Source organism: Babylonia areolata, chromosome 26, assembly GCF_041734735.1.
Source record: "Babylonia areolata isolate BAREFJ2019XMU chromosome 26, ASM4173473v1, whole genome shotgun sequence".
NCBI classification, from domain to species: Eukaryota; Metazoa; Mollusca; class Gastropoda; order Neogastropoda; family Buccinidae; genus Babylonia; species Babylonia areolata.
Genome location: NC_134901.1, coordinates 41,088,101 through 41,106,755, shown reverse-complemented (window position 1 = coordinate 41,106,755; position 18,655 = coordinate 41,088,101). Strand labels below are relative to the sequence as shown.

Genomic DNA, 18,655 nt, shown 5'->3' with positions numbered 1-18,655 from the left:
TCTCTCTCTCTCTCTCTATATATATATATATATATATATATCCACACACACACACATGAACACACACGCACACACACACACACACACACACACACATATATATGTGTGTGTGTGTGTGCGCGCGCGCGCGTGTTTTCATGTGTGTGTGTGTGTTTGGTTTTATTTTAAATTTCTAAAATCATTTTTAACCTGGGAGCCGGATTTTTTTTTTAACAGAGACAAAGAGAAAGAGACAGAGACATAGAGAAACAGAGAGGGAGACACAAAGATACAAGAAGAGAGAGGAAGGATTTCTGCTTGCTAGGGGAGAGGCGGGGAGGGCGCCATGGAGGGGGGGGGGGCAGAGGGAGACAGAAATAGGGAGACTGAAAAAATGAAATCAACAGAAGTTAAACACTGCCAACATACAAAGCAATGATTGGACAGAAAAGATGAAACAGAAAGAGAGAAGAAAGAAATCAACTACCAGCTAACAAAACCCAACCAAGCCAACACCAACTAACCAAAGCCCTCAACTAACACTCGGTATCTTTCATTTTATCATATCTCAGGTATTTACTATTTGTTTATTTTGTTTAATCATTTCATACGCATTTCATATTCATGTTTCACATAACCCTAGGATAGGTAGGCTCTCGAGGCCTGGACAGCGTATTGGGTTTATACTATGCGTAGGTCAGACGTGTGTGGTTTAAAAAAAAAAAAAAAAGTTATTACAAACATTACGCAAATGGGGAGAAGCAGCGTGTATGGGTCAGTCCGCACGCTCTGACATCTCCTTGAAACTGAAATTGAAACTCAGTCATTTTTATCCTCCAAACTCCAAGTGCGGAAAGAGAGGTTTGAACAAAAACATAAAGGAAATTCTCGTAGCTCAAATAACAATGACACAGGTGATCACCAAACTTATGGAAGATTTTGGACCGACGAAAAGCAGCCGTGGAACCGGAGATGGGTACCCTTCAAAATTAAGCCAGAAGGGACAGTGAGTCCCAAGATTTTTTTTTATGTTAACATGATTTTTCGTGATCTATACACTCTAAAGCACCAAAAAATACATATGACAAATTTATTAGGGGGGGGGGGGGGGGGGGGGGTGAAAAGTGGACCGTTTCTCCTGACAGACTATTGGGCCCCGCCTCCCAATGACGAACCCCGGACAAAGTGGATATGAATTCAGTGCCCCCCGATGGCCGAAAAAGGCTATGGGACCTATTATTATTTATGTTTAACCTTCAACGTTCCAGGTGCCCCACCTACACCAACCTTCCCCCGGGCTGCACCCTGGTGAAGCCCCCAGGGGAACCCTGCTGCGGGAAACCCCAGTGCACCTTCCCCACCACCTCTGGAGGCCTCGTTGGCAACCATGGTGCAGGATCTGGAGGAGGTGGGTCCCCGACAATTCGTCGAAAGATACATGAAGCGAAACGATATTTCGTCGAATGATACGTTTGGCAAAGGGACATTTCGTTGAAAAGTATTTTAAACGAAAGGACATTTCGTTGAATGATATCCTAATCGAAAGGACAATTCGTCGAATGATATTTTGGGCGAAAGGACATTTTATCGAATAACTTAGGCGAAAGGATATTTCACCGAATGATACATCCTTGAAATATATTTCTAAAAAAAAAAAAAATATATATATATATATATATATATAAAAGGAATAAAGGGGTGGAAGGAGGCAGTGAAGAAGTAAAAAAGGAAGAAGCAAGAAAGAAAGAAAGAAAGAAAGAAGGCGGGAATTACAGATAGAAAAGAAATGCGAATGGCAAATATTCTAAGGGAACATTCGCGGAGGACAATTCTTCTGACGTAAATGCATGAAATATAAAGAGAGAGAGAGAGAGAGAGAGAGAGAGAGAGAGAGCGATCTAGATGCCGCCAACACACACACACTCTCCCCCTCTCTCTCTTTCACCATAACATTCATAAAGTCGATGGTGTGTTGCAGTGATCCAGATCGGCACTGGCACTATGACCGGTGGAAGCACAAGTAAGTTCTTCTCTTCTCCTGTTTGTGTTTTGTCTGGTATGGCCAGTGTTGTTACTGCTGCTGCTGCTACACACACACACACACACACATTTGCTACAGTGAGTGGTTCCCAGTCTGACATATGCCAGTGTTTTCTTTCAGCCCAGTGCGTGGACAAGATTCCCAACTGCAAGGACTACGGGACCAACGTGTGCTCTGATCCCCAGTACAGCCAGTGGGTTGCGGACAACTGCGCTGCCACCTGCATGCACTGTAAGCAACTTGTCAGTGACGTGTCATGGGTTAATTGTAAGCAGCTTTTCAGTGACGTGTCATGGGTTAACTGTAACAAGCTTTGTCAGTGAGGTATCATGGGTTAACTGTAAGCTGCGCATCAGTGACGTGAAGTGGGTTAACTGTAAACTGTTTGTCAGTGACATGTCATGGGTTAACTGAAAGCAGCTTGTAGGTGACGTGTCAGGGGTTAACTGTAAGCAGCTTGTCAGTGACGTGTCAGGGGTTAACTGTAAGCAGCTTGTCAGTGACGTGTCAGGGGTTAACTGTAAGCAGCTTGTCTGTGACGTGTCATGGATTAACTTCAGCAGCTTGCTAGTGAGGTGTTATGGGTTAACTGAAAGCAGCTTGTCAGTGACGTGTCAGGGGTTAACTGTAAGCAGCTTGTCTGTGACGTGTCATGGATGAACTTCAGCAGCTTGCTAGTGAGGTGTTATGGGTTAACTGTAAGCAGCTTGTCAGTGACGTGTCAGGGGTTAACTGTAAGCAGCTTGTCAGTGACGTGTCAGGGGTTAACTGTAAGCGGTATATCACTGAGTTATCAAGGTTACCATCAAGAAGTTTGTTATCGAGTTATCACAGGTTAACTGTAAGTAGTTTGTAATTATGTCACTGCAGGTTAACTGTAAACAGTTTGTCAGTGAGTCGTTGTATGTTATGTACCAGCAGTTTGTCACTGAAGTATTGCAGGTTGACTGATAAAACGTTAACAAGTTATCACGGGTTAGCTGTAGGTGGTTTGTTAACGAGTTATCACATATTAAGTGTAAGTAGTTCGTCTCTGAGTTAGCACAGGTTAACTATAAGCGGTTTGTCACTGTGTTATCACAGGTCAACTAAAAGTAGTTTGCCGTTCAGTCATCGTATGTTCATCAATTCAGTGAAACTTCCCACATTTTCATCAATAACTGGGCCGGTACAGGTTTAACAAGTTACAAAAGTTACAGATCAACAAGTTAGTTAATTAGCCAAGGTTTGGAATGTAACACATCAACCAGTTTGTTTATTAGCCAAGGTTTAAAATGTCTTCTTTTTTTCTGGCCTCGTTTCAATGGCTGAAACAATGGAGGAACAATGAAAAGCATCTGGCACAGATTTTAAAGAAGGCAACACTAGCTTCCATCTCCCCCCTATGAGCACCGTGACACATTGTGCACACACCTCTCTTATGCCCAGGACATAGGCTACCGACAATCGCTCTGCAGACATCTCGCTCCTGTGCAGTCCACAATGAAACATTCTTCGTTCGTTGACTGCAACTCCCACGTTCACTCGTATGCATGGGTGGGCGTTTACGTGAATGACCGTTGTTGTTTTTTTAACCCCGCCGTGTAGGCAGTCACACTACGTTTTCGAGGGGAGGGGTGGGGGTGGGGGTGTGCATGGCGGGTATGTTCTTATTTCCATAACCGACCGAACGCTGATGTGGATTACGGGATCTTTAATGTGTGTATCTGATCTTCTGCATGCGTAAGCACACGAAGGGGGTTCAGGCACAAGCAGGTCTGCATGGATATGGGAGAATGGAAAAAATCTACACCCTTTACTCACCAGGCTCCGTGACCGGCATTCGAACCCGGAACCCTCAGATTCAAAGTCAAACGCTTTTACCACTCGGCTGTTGTGCCCGTCGTCCACGATGAAGTAAATCAACTTGTTCCCAACGTGTGCTCAGGTGGTGGCACCATCACGGGAGGCGGACATGGGACCATGACTGGAGGAGGCACCATCACTGGAGGAGGCACTATCACTGGAGGAGGCACCATCACTGGAGGAGGCACCATCACTGGGGGTACCGGCACTGGAGGAACCGTCATCAGCACTGGCGGTGCTTGTGTCGATGCCATCCCCAACTGCAACTCCTACGGAGACCAAATGTGCATGGACCCCTACGTGGACTGGGCCACTAAGAACTGTGCTAAATACTGCGGACTGTGTGGTAAGGATGATGACCATTTTGCTGTCGTGTTGGCCAAACTAGTCTGGACAAAAAACCCTCCCCCAGACCCTTCCTCCCCACCCCGCCCCCCCACCCCGACCCCCACCCCTATCCCCTCCAAAAAAAAAAGAAGATAAATAGAATAAAATAATAATGGATAAGTTTTTAAAAAATAAAATAAAATAAAATAAAATATTCATTTAAAAAAAACGAAAAAAAGAAGGAAAACATGAGTACAAGAAAATAAACTAAATTAATTTGATAACGAACAGTGCGAAATAAGAATGACCTGCGCTAACACACACACACACACACACACGCACACTCACATACACAAACACACAAGACACACACACAATTACATTTATCCGTGTATATTTCATTCCAGTATCTATACTGTTATTGAATACAAATATGATTTTTATTTTATATATCATAGCCTATATCAAGCACACGCGTGCACATAGACCTACTTGAATGTTGATAACAACAACAACAGCGATGACGACAACATAGTCATCAACAACAACAATTAGCTAACTACGCTTCTGCTACTAATGATAATAATGATGATGATAATGATAATAATAATAATGATGATGATGATGATAACAACAGTAATAATGATTCACTCATAGGTGTGTTCATTCTATGCCAGCAGCTGAAAATGTCAGTAATGAACCACCATATACTCGTGATGCAGAGACTCTACACACTCCAAGAAATTCCATACCTCCTCTCTTTCTCCTTTTCTCTCTCTCTCTTCATCTCTCTTGCAAAAGAATTTTTTAAAGATATGGAAATAATTTAAGCGAGCCTGGATGACAATGGTCTGGTTGATGGATTATTTTCAACAGTTTATTACCTCTTCAGCTTTCAGACATGGTTTGTTTTTTATCCCTTTGTGTGCTTTTTTCCTTTTTTTGGGAGTGGGTGGGTGGGTAGGTGTGTGGGGGTATAATGAAAGCCTGTAATCTCATGAGGAACAAAGGGAGACAGAAAAAACAAAAAAATTACATTGACAAAGCAAAAAGAAAAGAAACTTAAACACTGTACCTGAACTGTTCTGTAGCATAAAGTGCGGTAAATAACTATGACGCGCACGTGCGTGCGTGCGTGTGTGTGTGTGTGTGTGTGTGTGTGCGTGTGTGTGTGTGTGTGATTCTAGAACAATATGTGTGCACTTCGTAATACATTTTTCTTTAGACTGTCGTTTTATAAATGTTATATAAAACATTTCCTATGGTGTGAAGTATGACTGCAGGTAAATATTAATTATGATTGTCACCTGCACATCCACCGCCTTATATCTCCAACGCCTTTCCTTCTGCTTCTCCCAGCTCTTGCCCTTTCCACTCTCCTAGCGCTTCTGATGTCAGGCCCACCCAATGCTGTTCTTCCTTCATCTCATTCATCTGTCTTTGGTATATTGTGGGCTTGCCGCTGTCTGTGTGCCAAGCGGCTTGTGGCGATGCAGTAAGCGGTATGCCCATATGGTAAACGGTATGCCGATATGGTAAGCGGTATGCCGATGCGGTAAGCGGTATGCCGATGCGGTAAGCGGTATGCCGATACCATAACCGATGCGGCAAGTGGTATGCCGATGTGGTAACAGTATACCGATACGGTAAGCGGTATGCCGATACGGCAAGTGGTATACCGATGATTTGCAAAGCGGTTTGCCCATGCGGTAAGTGGTATGCTTGTGCTGTAAGCGGGTATGCTCATGTCGTATGCTTGTCGACCGTCTCTGGACTGGGGAGGAAAGTTTATGCTGATTTTAATGACAAGATCTTGATCCAGCCATGGATCTAGCGCTCGCCGCCATTTGCTTTTCCCGCTTCCCTCCTTCGCTTCTCTGTACGCCATGCCCTATTTTGTCTCGAACATAGCCATGCTGGACAATGATGCTGATCAAACAAAAGCCAGCTCTGATCAGACTGCACCCCTCCGTGCAATCTCTCTTCTGTCCACCCACCTTCCTCCAACACACACACAGGTGGGGTGGATGACGGCGCCTTTGGGTGTATAGGACAAAACTCTACTGTGATTTTTGACCGGGTCGTTTATCATAATTATGCCCCTCCTTCGTCAAAACCCCGTCCACTCCCTCTGACAAGTACAGGGGATTATCACAGGATTATAGACAAGACAAGTAATGCATTTGTATGCGCAGTGTTTACAAATGGGCTCTGAAAGAAAAGGTGAATCATCCAACTCTGCATGTCGCTAACACATGTCCAGTTTGGAACATGGTCACTTTGGTTTAATCAAGTGAGGAAGTTCTAATTTGTGATCAGTATACACATAATGTGTTGGGAGGAGATAATAAACTGGGGGGAACGGTACTGGGGTGGGGTTTTGGGGGGGTCACACCAACTTCTTCCTTTTTTCCACCCTGCGGAATCCGAGTCAGGAAGCTCCTACAGCATTTAATCCATGGAATCCTTGATTGACCTATTGCTGCGTGCTGCTTATTGCTTAGCTTTATCGCTTCTTCAGTTCTTGTTGTTGTTATTTAATTTATTTTCATACTGCTTATTGCTTTTGGCTTACTGCTGGACAGGCTCTATAACACCTCGTTACAATCACTTCGAGTGATCCTGCTGGTTGTACGAGGAGAGAGTTTGCACCTATACTGCACCTGTCCTGTACCTGATCTTGCCTGTACCTCACATTCAGTGCCACCTACCTCGCCCACCACTCTTTTCGCCTCCCCTGCTTTCATGTCATTTATCATCAGGCGTCGTTTTGATCGGAAAAGGATCCATAACAGGGGGTGGAATCATAATCGGCACACGAACTGGTGGGACTTTAAATGGTACAGGTACTGGTGGAACAATTACTGGTACAGGTACTGGTAGAACCATAACTGGTACAGGTGCTGGTGCAACTGGTACGGGCACAGGTGGGACCATTACTGGTACAGGCACTGGTGGGACCATAACTGGCACAGGCACTGGTGGGACCATGACTGGCACAGGCACTGGTGGAACCATAACCGGAACAGGTACTGGAACTGGTAGGTGTGCCGAAGCTGACCAGAAATGCTCGGAATTCGGAGTATGTGTAAGAGGCCTTATGCTCGAGGGACCCTTCAAATCTGTGCCTAATTTCTGGATTGTGTGGTGAACTGTCCAGTCGCCAAATCCCACAATCACTGAATCAGACCTGATGTTATTTCGGACGGTCGTTCGTCCACTGACGAAAAAACGAAATGTTATCAATGTTGGTGCTATCTCCACAGACCTTGAACCCTTTCTCACAGGCGGAGCTTGCGTTACGATCTAAACGGTGGTCACCATTGGGATATCGTCTAGAAAGTGATGGTATGCTGCTGTCTAAACGTTTCTTTCAACTGTGCCATTGGCGAGTGAAAATTTGCTGGTATCTGCGCAGCTTGATATTTTGCTCGGATTTAACTCTGCGCGAGGAAAGACGTTAAACATAATTATTGTTTAAACATATTGAGATAACAATTATGGTAAAGCTGACCAGTTGACTTGCAATGCGCGGGCACTCATACGAATGTGTGTGTGTGCGCGCGCGCGCGCGTGTGTGTGTGTGTATGTGTGTGTGTGTGTGTGTGTGTGTGTGTGTGTGTGTGTGTGTGTGTGTAAGCATGCACGCGAATGCACGCATATCTCTGAGTAATTATTGACAAAGCCATTCAAATATTTTTCTGTGATTCGAAATTATGAAACTGCACTCTTCCGAAATTGTCAAAAGATGGCATGTTTTATACTACTACTACTGCTGCTTCTACTACTACTACTACCATTACGATTACTCCTGCATGGACAGTGTATTGTCAAGAGCAACACCAAGGTTCTTCAACGACTGAACTGAAAAGTTTGACTGAGTCAATGGTGAAAAAAAAATTATTTGGTTTCAATGAGCATCGCTTCAAATTTGTCAACACTCAATTGTAATTCATTCATAGTTCTTCAAGTTCTGAATGTCCAGAAAGTAGTCAGATGTGTCTAGCAAGATCGAGGACCAATTTTCAGGGATGTCGCTTTTCTGAAATCGAGCATCGTCTACATAAGAATGATGACTGTCATTGTGGTGGTGGATGATTTCAGCAGGGGGAGCGATATATAGCGTAAAAAGAACAGGACATAAAATAATTCATTGTCGAACTGCGTGTTCGACTTTTACGTTTCAAACTGCCAAGTGTTAGCTTAACCTGTCAGTGAAATGCGATTTGATCCAACTAAAGTGGTGCCGTTGATATCTAATGTATCATGAAGACGGGAAAGAAGGACTTAATTGTGTGTTGTGTCAAAGGCGGCTAATAAGCTGAGAAAATTGAGAAGGGAGATTTTTTTCCTACGTCTACCGTATCAAAGGCGGTTGATAAATCGATGAGACAGGTGGGAGATTTTTCCTGAGGCGAGGACTCGGATGGACGTTGTTTCCAGATTCACGAACCTGTAAACTCCTCACCACATCACACAGTTTCTTCCAGTGAATCTTCATCGTAAATTTTGACGCTGAGAAAGGTAAGGTCCTTTCTGTTCTTCTATCTTTCAAACGAGACGTCATGGCTGTCTGAAGAAGGATGAAGACTTGGCTGTTCTTCTGTCGTTAAAAGGGAGACGTCCTGGCTGTATGAAGAAGGATGAATGCTTGGCTGTTCTCCTGTCGCTAAAAGGGAGACGTCCTGGCTGTCTGAAGAGGGTGAAGTCCTGGCTGTTCTTCTGTCGTTAAAAGGGAGATATCCTGGCTGTCTGAAGAGGGTGAAGTCCTGGCTGTTCTCCTGTCGTTAAAAGGGAGACGTCCTGGCTGTCTGAAGAAGGATGAAGACTTGGCTGTTCTTCTGTCGTTAAAAGGGAGACGTACTGGCTGTCGGAAGAGGGTGAAGACCTGGCTGTTCTTCTGTCGTTAAAAGGGAGACGTCCTGGCTGTCGGAAGAGGGTGAAGACCTGGTTGTTCTTCTGTCGTTAAAAGGGAGACGTCCTGGCTGTATGAAGAAGGATGAATGCTTGACTGTTCTCCTGTCGTTAAAAGGGAGACGTCCTGGCTGTCTGAAGAAGGATGAATGCTTGGCTGTTCTCCTGTCGTTAAAAGGGAGACGTCCTGGCTGTAGGAAGAAGGATGAAGACTTGGCTGTTCTTCTGTCGTTAAAAGGGAGACATCCTGGCTGTATGAAGAAGGATGAAGACTTGGCTGTTCTTCTGTCGTTAAAAGGGAGACGTCCTGGCTGTATGAAGAAGGATGAAGACTTGGCTGTTCTTCTGTCGTTAAAAGGGAGACATCCTGGCTGTATGAAGAAGGATGAAGACTTGGCTGTTCTTCTGTCGTTAAAAGGGAGACGTACTGGCTGTATGAAGAAGGATGAATGCTTGGCTGTTCTCCTGTCGTTAAAAGGGAGATATCCTGGCTGTATGAAGAAGGATGAAGACTTGGCTGTTCTTCTGTCGTTAAAAGGGAGACGTCCTAGCTGTATGAAGAAGGATGAAGACTTGGCTGTTCTCCTGTCGTTAAAAAGGAGACGTACTGGCTGTATGAAGAAGGATGAATGCTTGGCTGTTCTCCTGTCGTTAAAAGGGAGACGTACTGGCTGTATGAAGAAGGATGAATGCTTGGCTGTTCTCCTGTCGTTAAAAGGGAGATATCCTGGCTGTATGAAGAAGGATGAAGACTTGGCTGTTCTTCTGTCGTTAAAAGGGAGACATCCTGGCTGTATGAAGAAGGATGAAGACTTGGCTGTTCTTCTGTCGTTAAAAGGGAGACGTCCTAGCTGTATGAAGAAGGATGAATGCTTGGCTGTTCTCCTGTCGTTAAAAGGGAGACGTCCTGGCTGTATGAAGAAGGATGAAGACTTGGCTGTTCTCCTGTCGTTAAAAGGGAGACGTCCTGGCTGTATGAAGAGGGGTGAAGTCCTGGCACGTCAGGAATACTATGACTGCTTTAGTTCTGCGGACGGGCGTTGCTAGCTGAAACACCACGATGAGAAAAACAGATTCGACCTCTTCAGAAAGTGTGACTGAAGAGGATACCTCTGCTGTAACGGACGAAACCCATGATTCTGAGAAGTCGATAATGTCCTTTATTTTGTTGTAATCAAAACTGTAAATGATGAAGATGCAGGCGAAAAACCGCTTCATTAAGGTCATGACCGAACTGATTCATGCAACACGCAGAAAAACACACTTGATCAGTATGTCGTCATCAAGTGTTACTTGAACGAACACCTTTGCTTTCAGGTGGAACTGGTACCGTCACTGGTGGCGGAACTATCACAGGCACAGGGACCATCTCTGGTGAGTAAGATGCTGATTTTCGTAAAGTCCATAATCACCATGGAAGCGACTGTCCATCCAAAATGTAATGTAACTTGAAACAAAATACAGGAAAAAATAAAGTTCAAAAGGCTCGGTCAATTTCCTTCTGTTCATATCTTTCAATATTTCACAGCCATTCAAACCAGATTTTGGTATTAAACTTTACAAATCAAGTAAAATGAACCCGATTTGATGAAGGTAAATGTGTATAAAATTTTCACAGATCAAGGGTGTGTGTATGCGCGCCTCAATGCCTAACCACCTATCGGGTGTGTGCTTAAGTCGGGCAACTGCTCTATTTTTTTCGCTGGTAGATAAGGTGTGGCGTATATGGATCAGTGCACACGCCTTGGCGCCTCTTTCAGACTGAATCTCAGTGTGTGCACACTATGGTAACAACATGAAATGCAAAATGATAACGATCACGAATGGCACAACGAGGGTAATAACCACGGCTATGACAACGACAAGATGATGATGATGATGACGATATAACAGCTTGATAATGCTCTCTCACAGGCCCATGCGTGGACACCATCGCCAACTGCGCTGCCTACGGCCAGACCTCGTGCACTGACCCTCAGTATCAGCAGTGGGCCTTGGATAACTGCAGACTGACCTGCGGTCTGTGTGGTAAGTCCGAGTCATCCGCAACAAACCTCTGCAGTCACTGTCACTGTCACTCCTAAACAAAGGTGCACAACTTCCAGCTAGCGCTGCCCAGTGCTTCCCTTTAGCTTGCAAAACAGGCCATTAAAAGGAACAGAGGGACAGACACAGAAACCTCTTCTAGACAAAGAAGATCAAGGTTCGATCATAATATTCGTATGTCTTTCGCTTGACGTGTACACTGTTAAATCAGCAGAAGAAATGTGCAAAGATAGCCTTGATTAGCATTTATCCAATGCTGGGCAATACATTTAACGACAACAACGATTATGATGATAACAACAACAATAATAGTAATGATAATGAAGAAGAAAACGAATGTGCATTTGTATAGCACTAACTCATTTTTTTATAAGGATAAGGATACTGGTACATTTGTTTCTCTGTAAATGTTAAAAAACATTCTATTTACCTGTGTGCAAGCAGATGAGAACTGGGTAGCGGGTGAGTCACAGTCCATTACTCCGACAGCTATCTGATAGAACAGATGAATTGATACACTTTTTTCTCTCCAATTTCTGTTTGATTTATCTGTTAACATTTCAAGATTTATTTCAACGAAAAGATTATGTACATGCTGTTGTTTCTAACTGGGCAGTTAAGATTTTCAGAAAACGTTTTGTGTGTGTCCTTTTGTTTTTGACAGACTGGCTGATAATATGTTGTTGTTGTTGTTGTCGTTTTTCTTTTTCTCTGTGTTTCTTTCTTTCTTTGTTTTTTCTTCCATTTTTCTTCTTCGTTTTGTACTCTCGTGTCTAAACAAACATATGTATGTATACGAGGCATGACTCTACAAAGAAAAGTTGTGATGAAAATTTGTGCAGTGAGCAATACATACTTTGCAAATAAATTCAAAACAAGCGATAGAACAAACAGTGAAACATCAAAGTTCAGTGACTGCCAGGAAAATATCTAAATCCTCATTACGTTTGTGTCCAGTATGTAGAGAAGCTGAGAAGTGTGTTTTTCTATTGTTCAAGTCTTACACCCCAGTTTCTCTTCTTCATTACATTCCGCTCACTGGAGGAAATTCATTCCTTTCATAGGCGTAACCGGAACTGGAACTAGCACCGGAACTGGAACTGGAACTGGAGGAGTCATTATCATTGGGCCCGGAGGAACCGGAACTGGGGGAACCGGAACTGGAGGAACTGGAACCGTAACGGGAGGAGGAACGATCACTGGGACCGGAACTGTTACTGGTATGTCGCTTTGCATGATTCATGCAGAACTGTATTGTTACCTGACAACATGTATGATCAGACATAGCTGCTTGTCTGTTGTGTGATATGTTTTTGCATGGAGTATATGCCCAAAGCACTAGAGTTCCACATTCCAGGTTGTTTTTACGGGAAATAAACTAAAAACCCGATTTCTTTTTGTGGAAACACTAGTACAGTTTGCGTGTGTTCTTTGTTACAGTATCAAACCAAATAAAAAATAATTGATCCACACAGAAATTCATTTATGCAATCACTGGCTCGTTATTAACACATACGTATTTGACAAGTATACATTTAAAAAAAGAAAAAGATATTAAAACGATTTTCCATCTGTTCCCTGTTGCAGGATCCTGTTTATCTCCATCTGTTCCCTGTTGCAGGATCCTGTTTCTCTCCATCTGTTCCTTTATCTCCATCTGTTCCCTGTTGCAGGATCCTGTTTCTCTCCATCTGTTCCTTTATCTCCATCTGTTCCCTGTTGCAGGATCCTGTTTCTCTCCATCTGTTCCCTGTTGCAGGGTCCTGTTTATGTCTATCTGTTCCATGCTGCAGAATACTGTTTCTTTTTGTTCCTTGTTGTAGGATCTTGTTTCTCTCCATCTGTTCCTTGTTGTAGGATCTTGTTTTTCTCCATCTGTTCCCTGTTACAGGATCTTGTTTCTCTCCATCTGTTCCCTGTTGCAGAACCCTGTTTCTCTCCATCTGTTCCCTGTTGCAGGATCTTGTTTCTCTCCATCTGTTCCCTGTTGCAGAATCCTGTTTCTCTCCATCTGCTCCATGTTGCAGGATCCAGTTCTCTCCATCTTTTCCATGTTGCAGGATCATGTTTCTCTCCACCTGCTTCCTGTTGCAGGATCCTGTATGCCCCATCTGTTCCCTATTGCATGATCCTGTTTCTTTCCATCTGTTCCCTGTTCCAGGATCCTGTTTATCTGCATCTGTTCCCTATTGCAGGATCCTGTTTCTTTCCATCTGCTCCATGTAGCAGGATCCAGTTCTTTCCATCTTTTCCCGTTCGAGGATCATGTTTCTCTGTATCTGAGTACTGTTGTAGTATCCTGTTTCTCTCCATCTGTTCCCTGTTGCAGATTCGGGTTTCTCTCTATCTGTTCCCTGTTGCAGGATCCTGTTTCTATCTGTTTCAGGATACTGTTTCTCTCCATCTGCTCCTTGTTGCAGGATCCTGTTTCTCTCCATCTGTGACGTGTTGCTGGATCATGTTTCTATCTGTTCCCTGTTGCAGGATCTTGTTTCTCTCCATCTGCTCCCTGTTGCAGGATACTGTTTCTCTCCATCTGCTTCCTGTTGCTCCCAGAAACCTGTTTTTATGTGTTTCAGGAATACTGTTTCTCTCCATCTGCTCCTTGTTGCAGGATCCTGTTTCTCTCCATCTGTGACGTGTTGCAGGATCCTGTACGGGAAACAAGATCCAGAACTGTGATGCTTACGGCACCAGCATGTGCTCTGATCCCCAGTACCAGCAGTGGGTCCAGGACAACTGCTGCATGTACTGCTTGAGTAAGTGGACTGATTTACCTCTGTCGTCTGTGTGTGTGTGTGTGTGTGTGTGTGTGTGTGTGTGTGTGTGTGTGTGTGTGAACATGGGCATTCGAATTCGTGTAGAGAAGTGTTTTTAGAATTAAACGGAGAAAAATATATATAGGGGGGAAACATCAACCATATATATATATATGTGTGTGTGTGTGTGCGTGCGTCTATATGTGTCTGTGCATGTGTTCACCAGCGTATATGCGTGCATGCGCGCGTGCCTGCCAGTGTATGCGTGAGTATGGCCCGCCCGCTCCACGAATCTTGAATAAAATGCTAATTTGTGTTTGTACATTTCTTTTACTCTGTATATATTTCTTCTGCACTTGCTTTGTTTACATGTAAAAAAAAAAAGAAAACAAACAAGAGGCATTCTGTTTCAAGAACTTTCTGGGTTGGTTTTTTTTTGTTTTTGTTTTTTTTAAAGGATACCTTTTATACAGGTATACCTGTATGAGAGTTGATATGCAATTCGCTATGCCAATGGCAATGGGTTGATGGTGTGTGCCTCCGTCTGCTTCAAGGAGCAGATGTTCTTGTTTACTGCTGATTACTAATAATCTTCTGGGGGGAAAAAAACAACCAACATAATGAGTAATTGTTTTACTATTCACAACAGCTGGCGGGCAATCTGGCACTAGCGGAACTGGAACTATCACTGGAGGCGGAACCGGAACTATCACTGGAGGCGGAACCGGAACCATAACTAGTGGCGGAACCGGAACAATCACTGGAAGTGGTACAATGACTGGTATGCAGGCTAGAAGAAGCCACAAACAAAAAATCTGACAAAATTTGCAATCCTTTATATAAAGATCGGCGTGTAAAGGAAAACCGAATCACTGACTTCCAGGGCTTTGTCCCTGGTTTAAACTGAATGTAAAAATCCCACCATTATACAATAGAAACAGAGAGACAAAGGGAGAGAGAGAAGCCTCTACAGAAACGGTTTCATCAGTTTTATTGAGGAGCATATGATGCTGATGTCAAACAGATCATGTTTCACTCTAACCTTGTCAAGCAGATCATATATTTTCACTCTATGTCAAGCAAGTCCTGTTTCACTCCTACCACATGTTCAGAAACGGCTGGGTGTGGAAGATTCCATTTCGATCTGTCAATATTTCAGATGTAACATGCAGTGTTCCGAGTGGATGGACTCCATCCTCCAGCCAGTGAGCATCTGTCTTTGGGCAGATAGCCAAGGCTGACACCTCGCCTGTTATACAAATAGCGGCAACATGTTTGAAGTCCTGCGGATTGCACACAACACAAACTGTAGCAACAGCCTTGGGTAACTACTATAGTAATAGCCGTAGGTCTAACGACTGCTACAGAAATAGCATTGGGTCTAACGACTACAGCATTTGCCTTACGTTTCATGACAACTATATCAAGAGCCTAGGGTTTTATGACTACCATAGCCTTATGACTTTAGAAACAGCCGAGGGTTTTACAATAATCGCAACAGCCTTGGGTTTTAAGACAACTATAGCAATAGCCCAGGGTTTTACGACTATAGCAGCAGCCGAGGGTTTTACAACTATCGCAATAGCCTTGGGCTTCAAGACTACTATAGCAATAGCCCTGGGTTTTACGACTATGACAATGGCGTGAGGTTTTGCGACGATAACAATAACCTAGGGGTTTACGACTACTATAACAATAACCTTGGGCATTACGACTACTGCAGCAATGGCCTTGGGCTTTGTTGACCAGGAACCTGTGGGGACACAATCGCTGACTGCAGCAAGTACGACCAGACCATGTGCACCAACCCCGACTACGACGCCTGGGTCCGACAGAACTGTGCCGGCACGTGCAACAAGTGCTGTAAGTCTGCTTGATTAATTCTGTCTTTACTCGGCGCTGGGTCAGTGAATGAGTCAGTCTGCTTCTGGCTTCACTCGGCACTGAGTCAGTGAGTGATCTGTGTGTGTTAAATGGTCAAAGGTTCCATAGCCTCAGCGCGGCCATTGGGTCCACAGACATGCTTTATATGCAAATATACATCACAGTGATCGTGGCAGTGAATTCACATCCACTGTGTCTGGGGATCAGCACTACAGCCAAGGTGGGGCCCAGTCCTCTCCTTCCGCCGTTATGACCTTCTCCGCCAACCGAAACTAGGTACCCATTCACACCTGGGTGGAGTGAGGCAAATCGGAGTAAAAGGCCATGCTCAAGGACACACCACCATGCCGGGACGCGGACTCGAACCCTGATCACTGGTGAACCCTTGATCAGAAGTCCAACGCCTAACCGATTCTGCCACGGCGCCTGCTTGGCATCCGAGCTTGAACCTACCTATAAAAATCATGGGTGTGTGTTGCATGGTTTTACATTGACCCCAGCGAGAGAATAACGTGATCTGAAGACCAACAATCCCAAACACTTTTGTCTTGGTAAACTCATGAGTGAATGATAATTGGTTTTTGGTTGTTTGCTGGGTTTTTTTGTTGTTTTTTTTGTTTTTGTTTTTTTCGGGGGGGGGGGGGGTTGACACAAGTGACATGAATGTTCTCACAGCTTAACACGAGTGTGAAGGCGGTAAGGGTGTGTGAAGTTTAGATGAACTGGAAGGCTAGATGTGTGGATGGATCTCAATGTTTGTGTGTGCACCTACATGCAAGTTCTTTGCTTGTTATGTTTGTTGTTTTGTTTGTTTGTTTGTTTGTTTTGTTTACGCGCGCTCACATGCGCATGTACACATACACGCATGCACAAACAAACACACATACTCACACACTAAAACCCACACCCACACCCACCACAATATTAACTTTCCCGTTGCCTGTATCTGACAATGCAGCTGGGGGACAAGTGCCTGTGATTTCCGGATCCGGAACGGGAACAGGAACCCAAACCGGCACAGGAGGGTCTCAAACTGGTGGAACCTTTACCGGCTCAAGTGAGCAGACAGGATTTCTTCTTCTTTTCTTTTCTTCTTTTTTTTTTAACATACGATTATTCTAGCTTCCTCGCATTACAAGTACTCCCTAAACTCTCTTTTATCCTGCGCGCGCGCGTCTGTGTGTGTGTGTGTGTGTGTGTGTGTGTGTGTGTGTGTGTGTTCTATCGTTCAACATCAGTTCACTTCGAAAGTGAGAAATGGAGTGTATGTATGTGTGTATGATTTTTTAAATTTTTTTATAATAAAAATGCTTGTTTTAGACTGAGGTAAGATGACACTTGTTTTCATTTCAATTGATTTATTCCATGTAATTATGTACAGCAGTAATGGTTAGCAAACGAGATAGAGAGAGGGGGGGGGGGTGGAGTGGGAAAAGACTGGGAGACGGATAGAAGGAAAGAAGTAAGGGAAGCAGGGATTAAAGAATGGGAATCAAAGATTACGCCATCGTCGACAACAACAAAATCAATCGCATTGTATTGTTCTGGACTATCTGTCGTGAACTGTACTGTGTTGTGTAGTATTGTGTTGAACTGCACTGTACTGCGTTGCACTGGATTCCATTGTATAAGTTGTATTGAACAAGTCGTATTGCATGTCAGACCACAATCTCTATGAAATTCAGTGTGCTCCCCGTTTGTTTTTTTTGGTTTTTTTTGTTTGTTTGTTATTAGGTTTGTGTGTGTGTGTGTGTGTGTGTGTGTGTGTGTGTGTGTGTGTGTGTGTGTGTGTGTGTTTCCCTGCTTCTCTACGCATTGACAGACATAGCAAGTTGGATATTTTTGAAGAATTTTACCAGGGATAGTTCTTTTGCCCCCCGTGGGTTCTTTTACGTTAGCCAAATACTACATATGCACAGCTATAGTAACAAATTGCGGAATAGCAGAAAGAAACCGACAGTGAAAAGGTGGACATATTGCTGACGATGACTGACGACTGTGGCAGGCACGGGGTGTGCCTACAAGGGACAGGTGTACGCTCAAGGCCAGACGTGGAAGGACGGGTGTACTTACTTTTGCACGTGCACCGATGCCTCCAGGGGAATGTACAACTGCAAAGACCCGTGAGCATAAGATATACGTATTCTTTTGTTGTTGTTGTTGTTGGTATGGTACATCAAGGTCGTGTGTGTGTGTGTGTGTGTGTGTGTGTGTGTGGTATGGTGGTGGTGGTGGGGTGTGTGTGTGTGTGATGTGGTATGAGTGTGTGTGTGTGTGTGCGTGTGCGAGCGCGCGTGTGTGTGTCAGTGGTGTGGTATGAGTGAGTGTGTGTGTGTGGTGTGTGGTCTGGTGTGGTGTGGTGAGTGAGTGAGTTAGTGTGTGTGTGTGTGTGTGTGTGTGTGTGTGAAAATGTTTTTCTATGTCTGCCTGCTAATTGTTAATTTTCTGTCGCATTCCACCTCAGTGTGAGACGGTCAGGGTGATGGGTGGAAAGAGCGTGTGTGTGTGTGTGCGCGCGCTCGCTCACGCGCGTGTCTGCGTGTATGTCTGTCTGTGTGTGTCTATCTCTCTGTGTGCGTTTTAAAGTCTGCCAACTGATGGTTAATTAATAAATTAATTGTGTTGTGTCGCATCACCCCTACCTGTGCAGGTGCTACACTTTCAACATTCCCCCTTCCTGCTCCATGGTGGGCCCGTCTCCGGGTAAATGCTGCAAAACTCCCAGCTGCCCTGCTGGAATAGACATCCAGTATCCTCCTGGATACGTCGTCAACTAAGCAAGACAGAGAGAAAGAGAAGAACGAGGAGGAGGGGGCCTTTACTCTACTCCAAACTGGAAACGTCACAGATGATTGTGATA

The 18,655-nt window shown here is 44.2% G+C and overlaps 1 protein-coding gene across 1 annotated transcript in view; it reads left to right on the top strand.

Annotated features, from left to right (window-relative positions):
* LOC143300315 (uncharacterized) overlaps nucleotides 1–18,572 on the top strand; it is a 23,032-nt gene extending 4,460 nt beyond the window's left edge. The window contains exons 3-16 of the mRNA XM_076613914.1: nucleotides 1,248–1,387; nucleotides 1,958–1,999; nucleotides 2,141–2,251; nucleotides 3,948–4,211; nucleotides 7,120–7,233; nucleotides 10,424–10,480; nucleotides 11,021–11,134; nucleotides 12,217–12,372; nucleotides 13,801–13,911; nucleotides 14,561–14,692; nucleotides 15,661–15,774; nucleotides 16,754–16,852; nucleotides 17,801–17,918; nucleotides 18,446–18,572. Coding sequence (XP_076470029.1) covers nucleotides 1,248–1,387; nucleotides 1,958–1,999; nucleotides 2,141–2,251; nucleotides 3,948–4,211; nucleotides 7,120–7,233; nucleotides 10,424–10,480; nucleotides 11,021–11,134; nucleotides 12,217–12,372; nucleotides 13,801–13,911; nucleotides 14,561–14,692; nucleotides 15,661–15,774; nucleotides 16,754–16,852; nucleotides 17,801–17,918; nucleotides 18,446–18,572 — 1,699 coding nt within the window. The remainder of the gene's footprint in view (nucleotides 1–1,247; nucleotides 1,388–1,957; nucleotides 2,000–2,140; nucleotides 2,252–3,947; nucleotides 4,212–7,119; nucleotides 7,234–10,423; nucleotides 10,481–11,020; nucleotides 11,135–12,216; nucleotides 12,373–13,800; nucleotides 13,912–14,560; nucleotides 14,693–15,660; nucleotides 15,775–16,753; nucleotides 16,853–17,800; nucleotides 17,919–18,445) is intronic.
* Nucleotides 18,573–18,655: the final 83 nt, after the last annotated feature.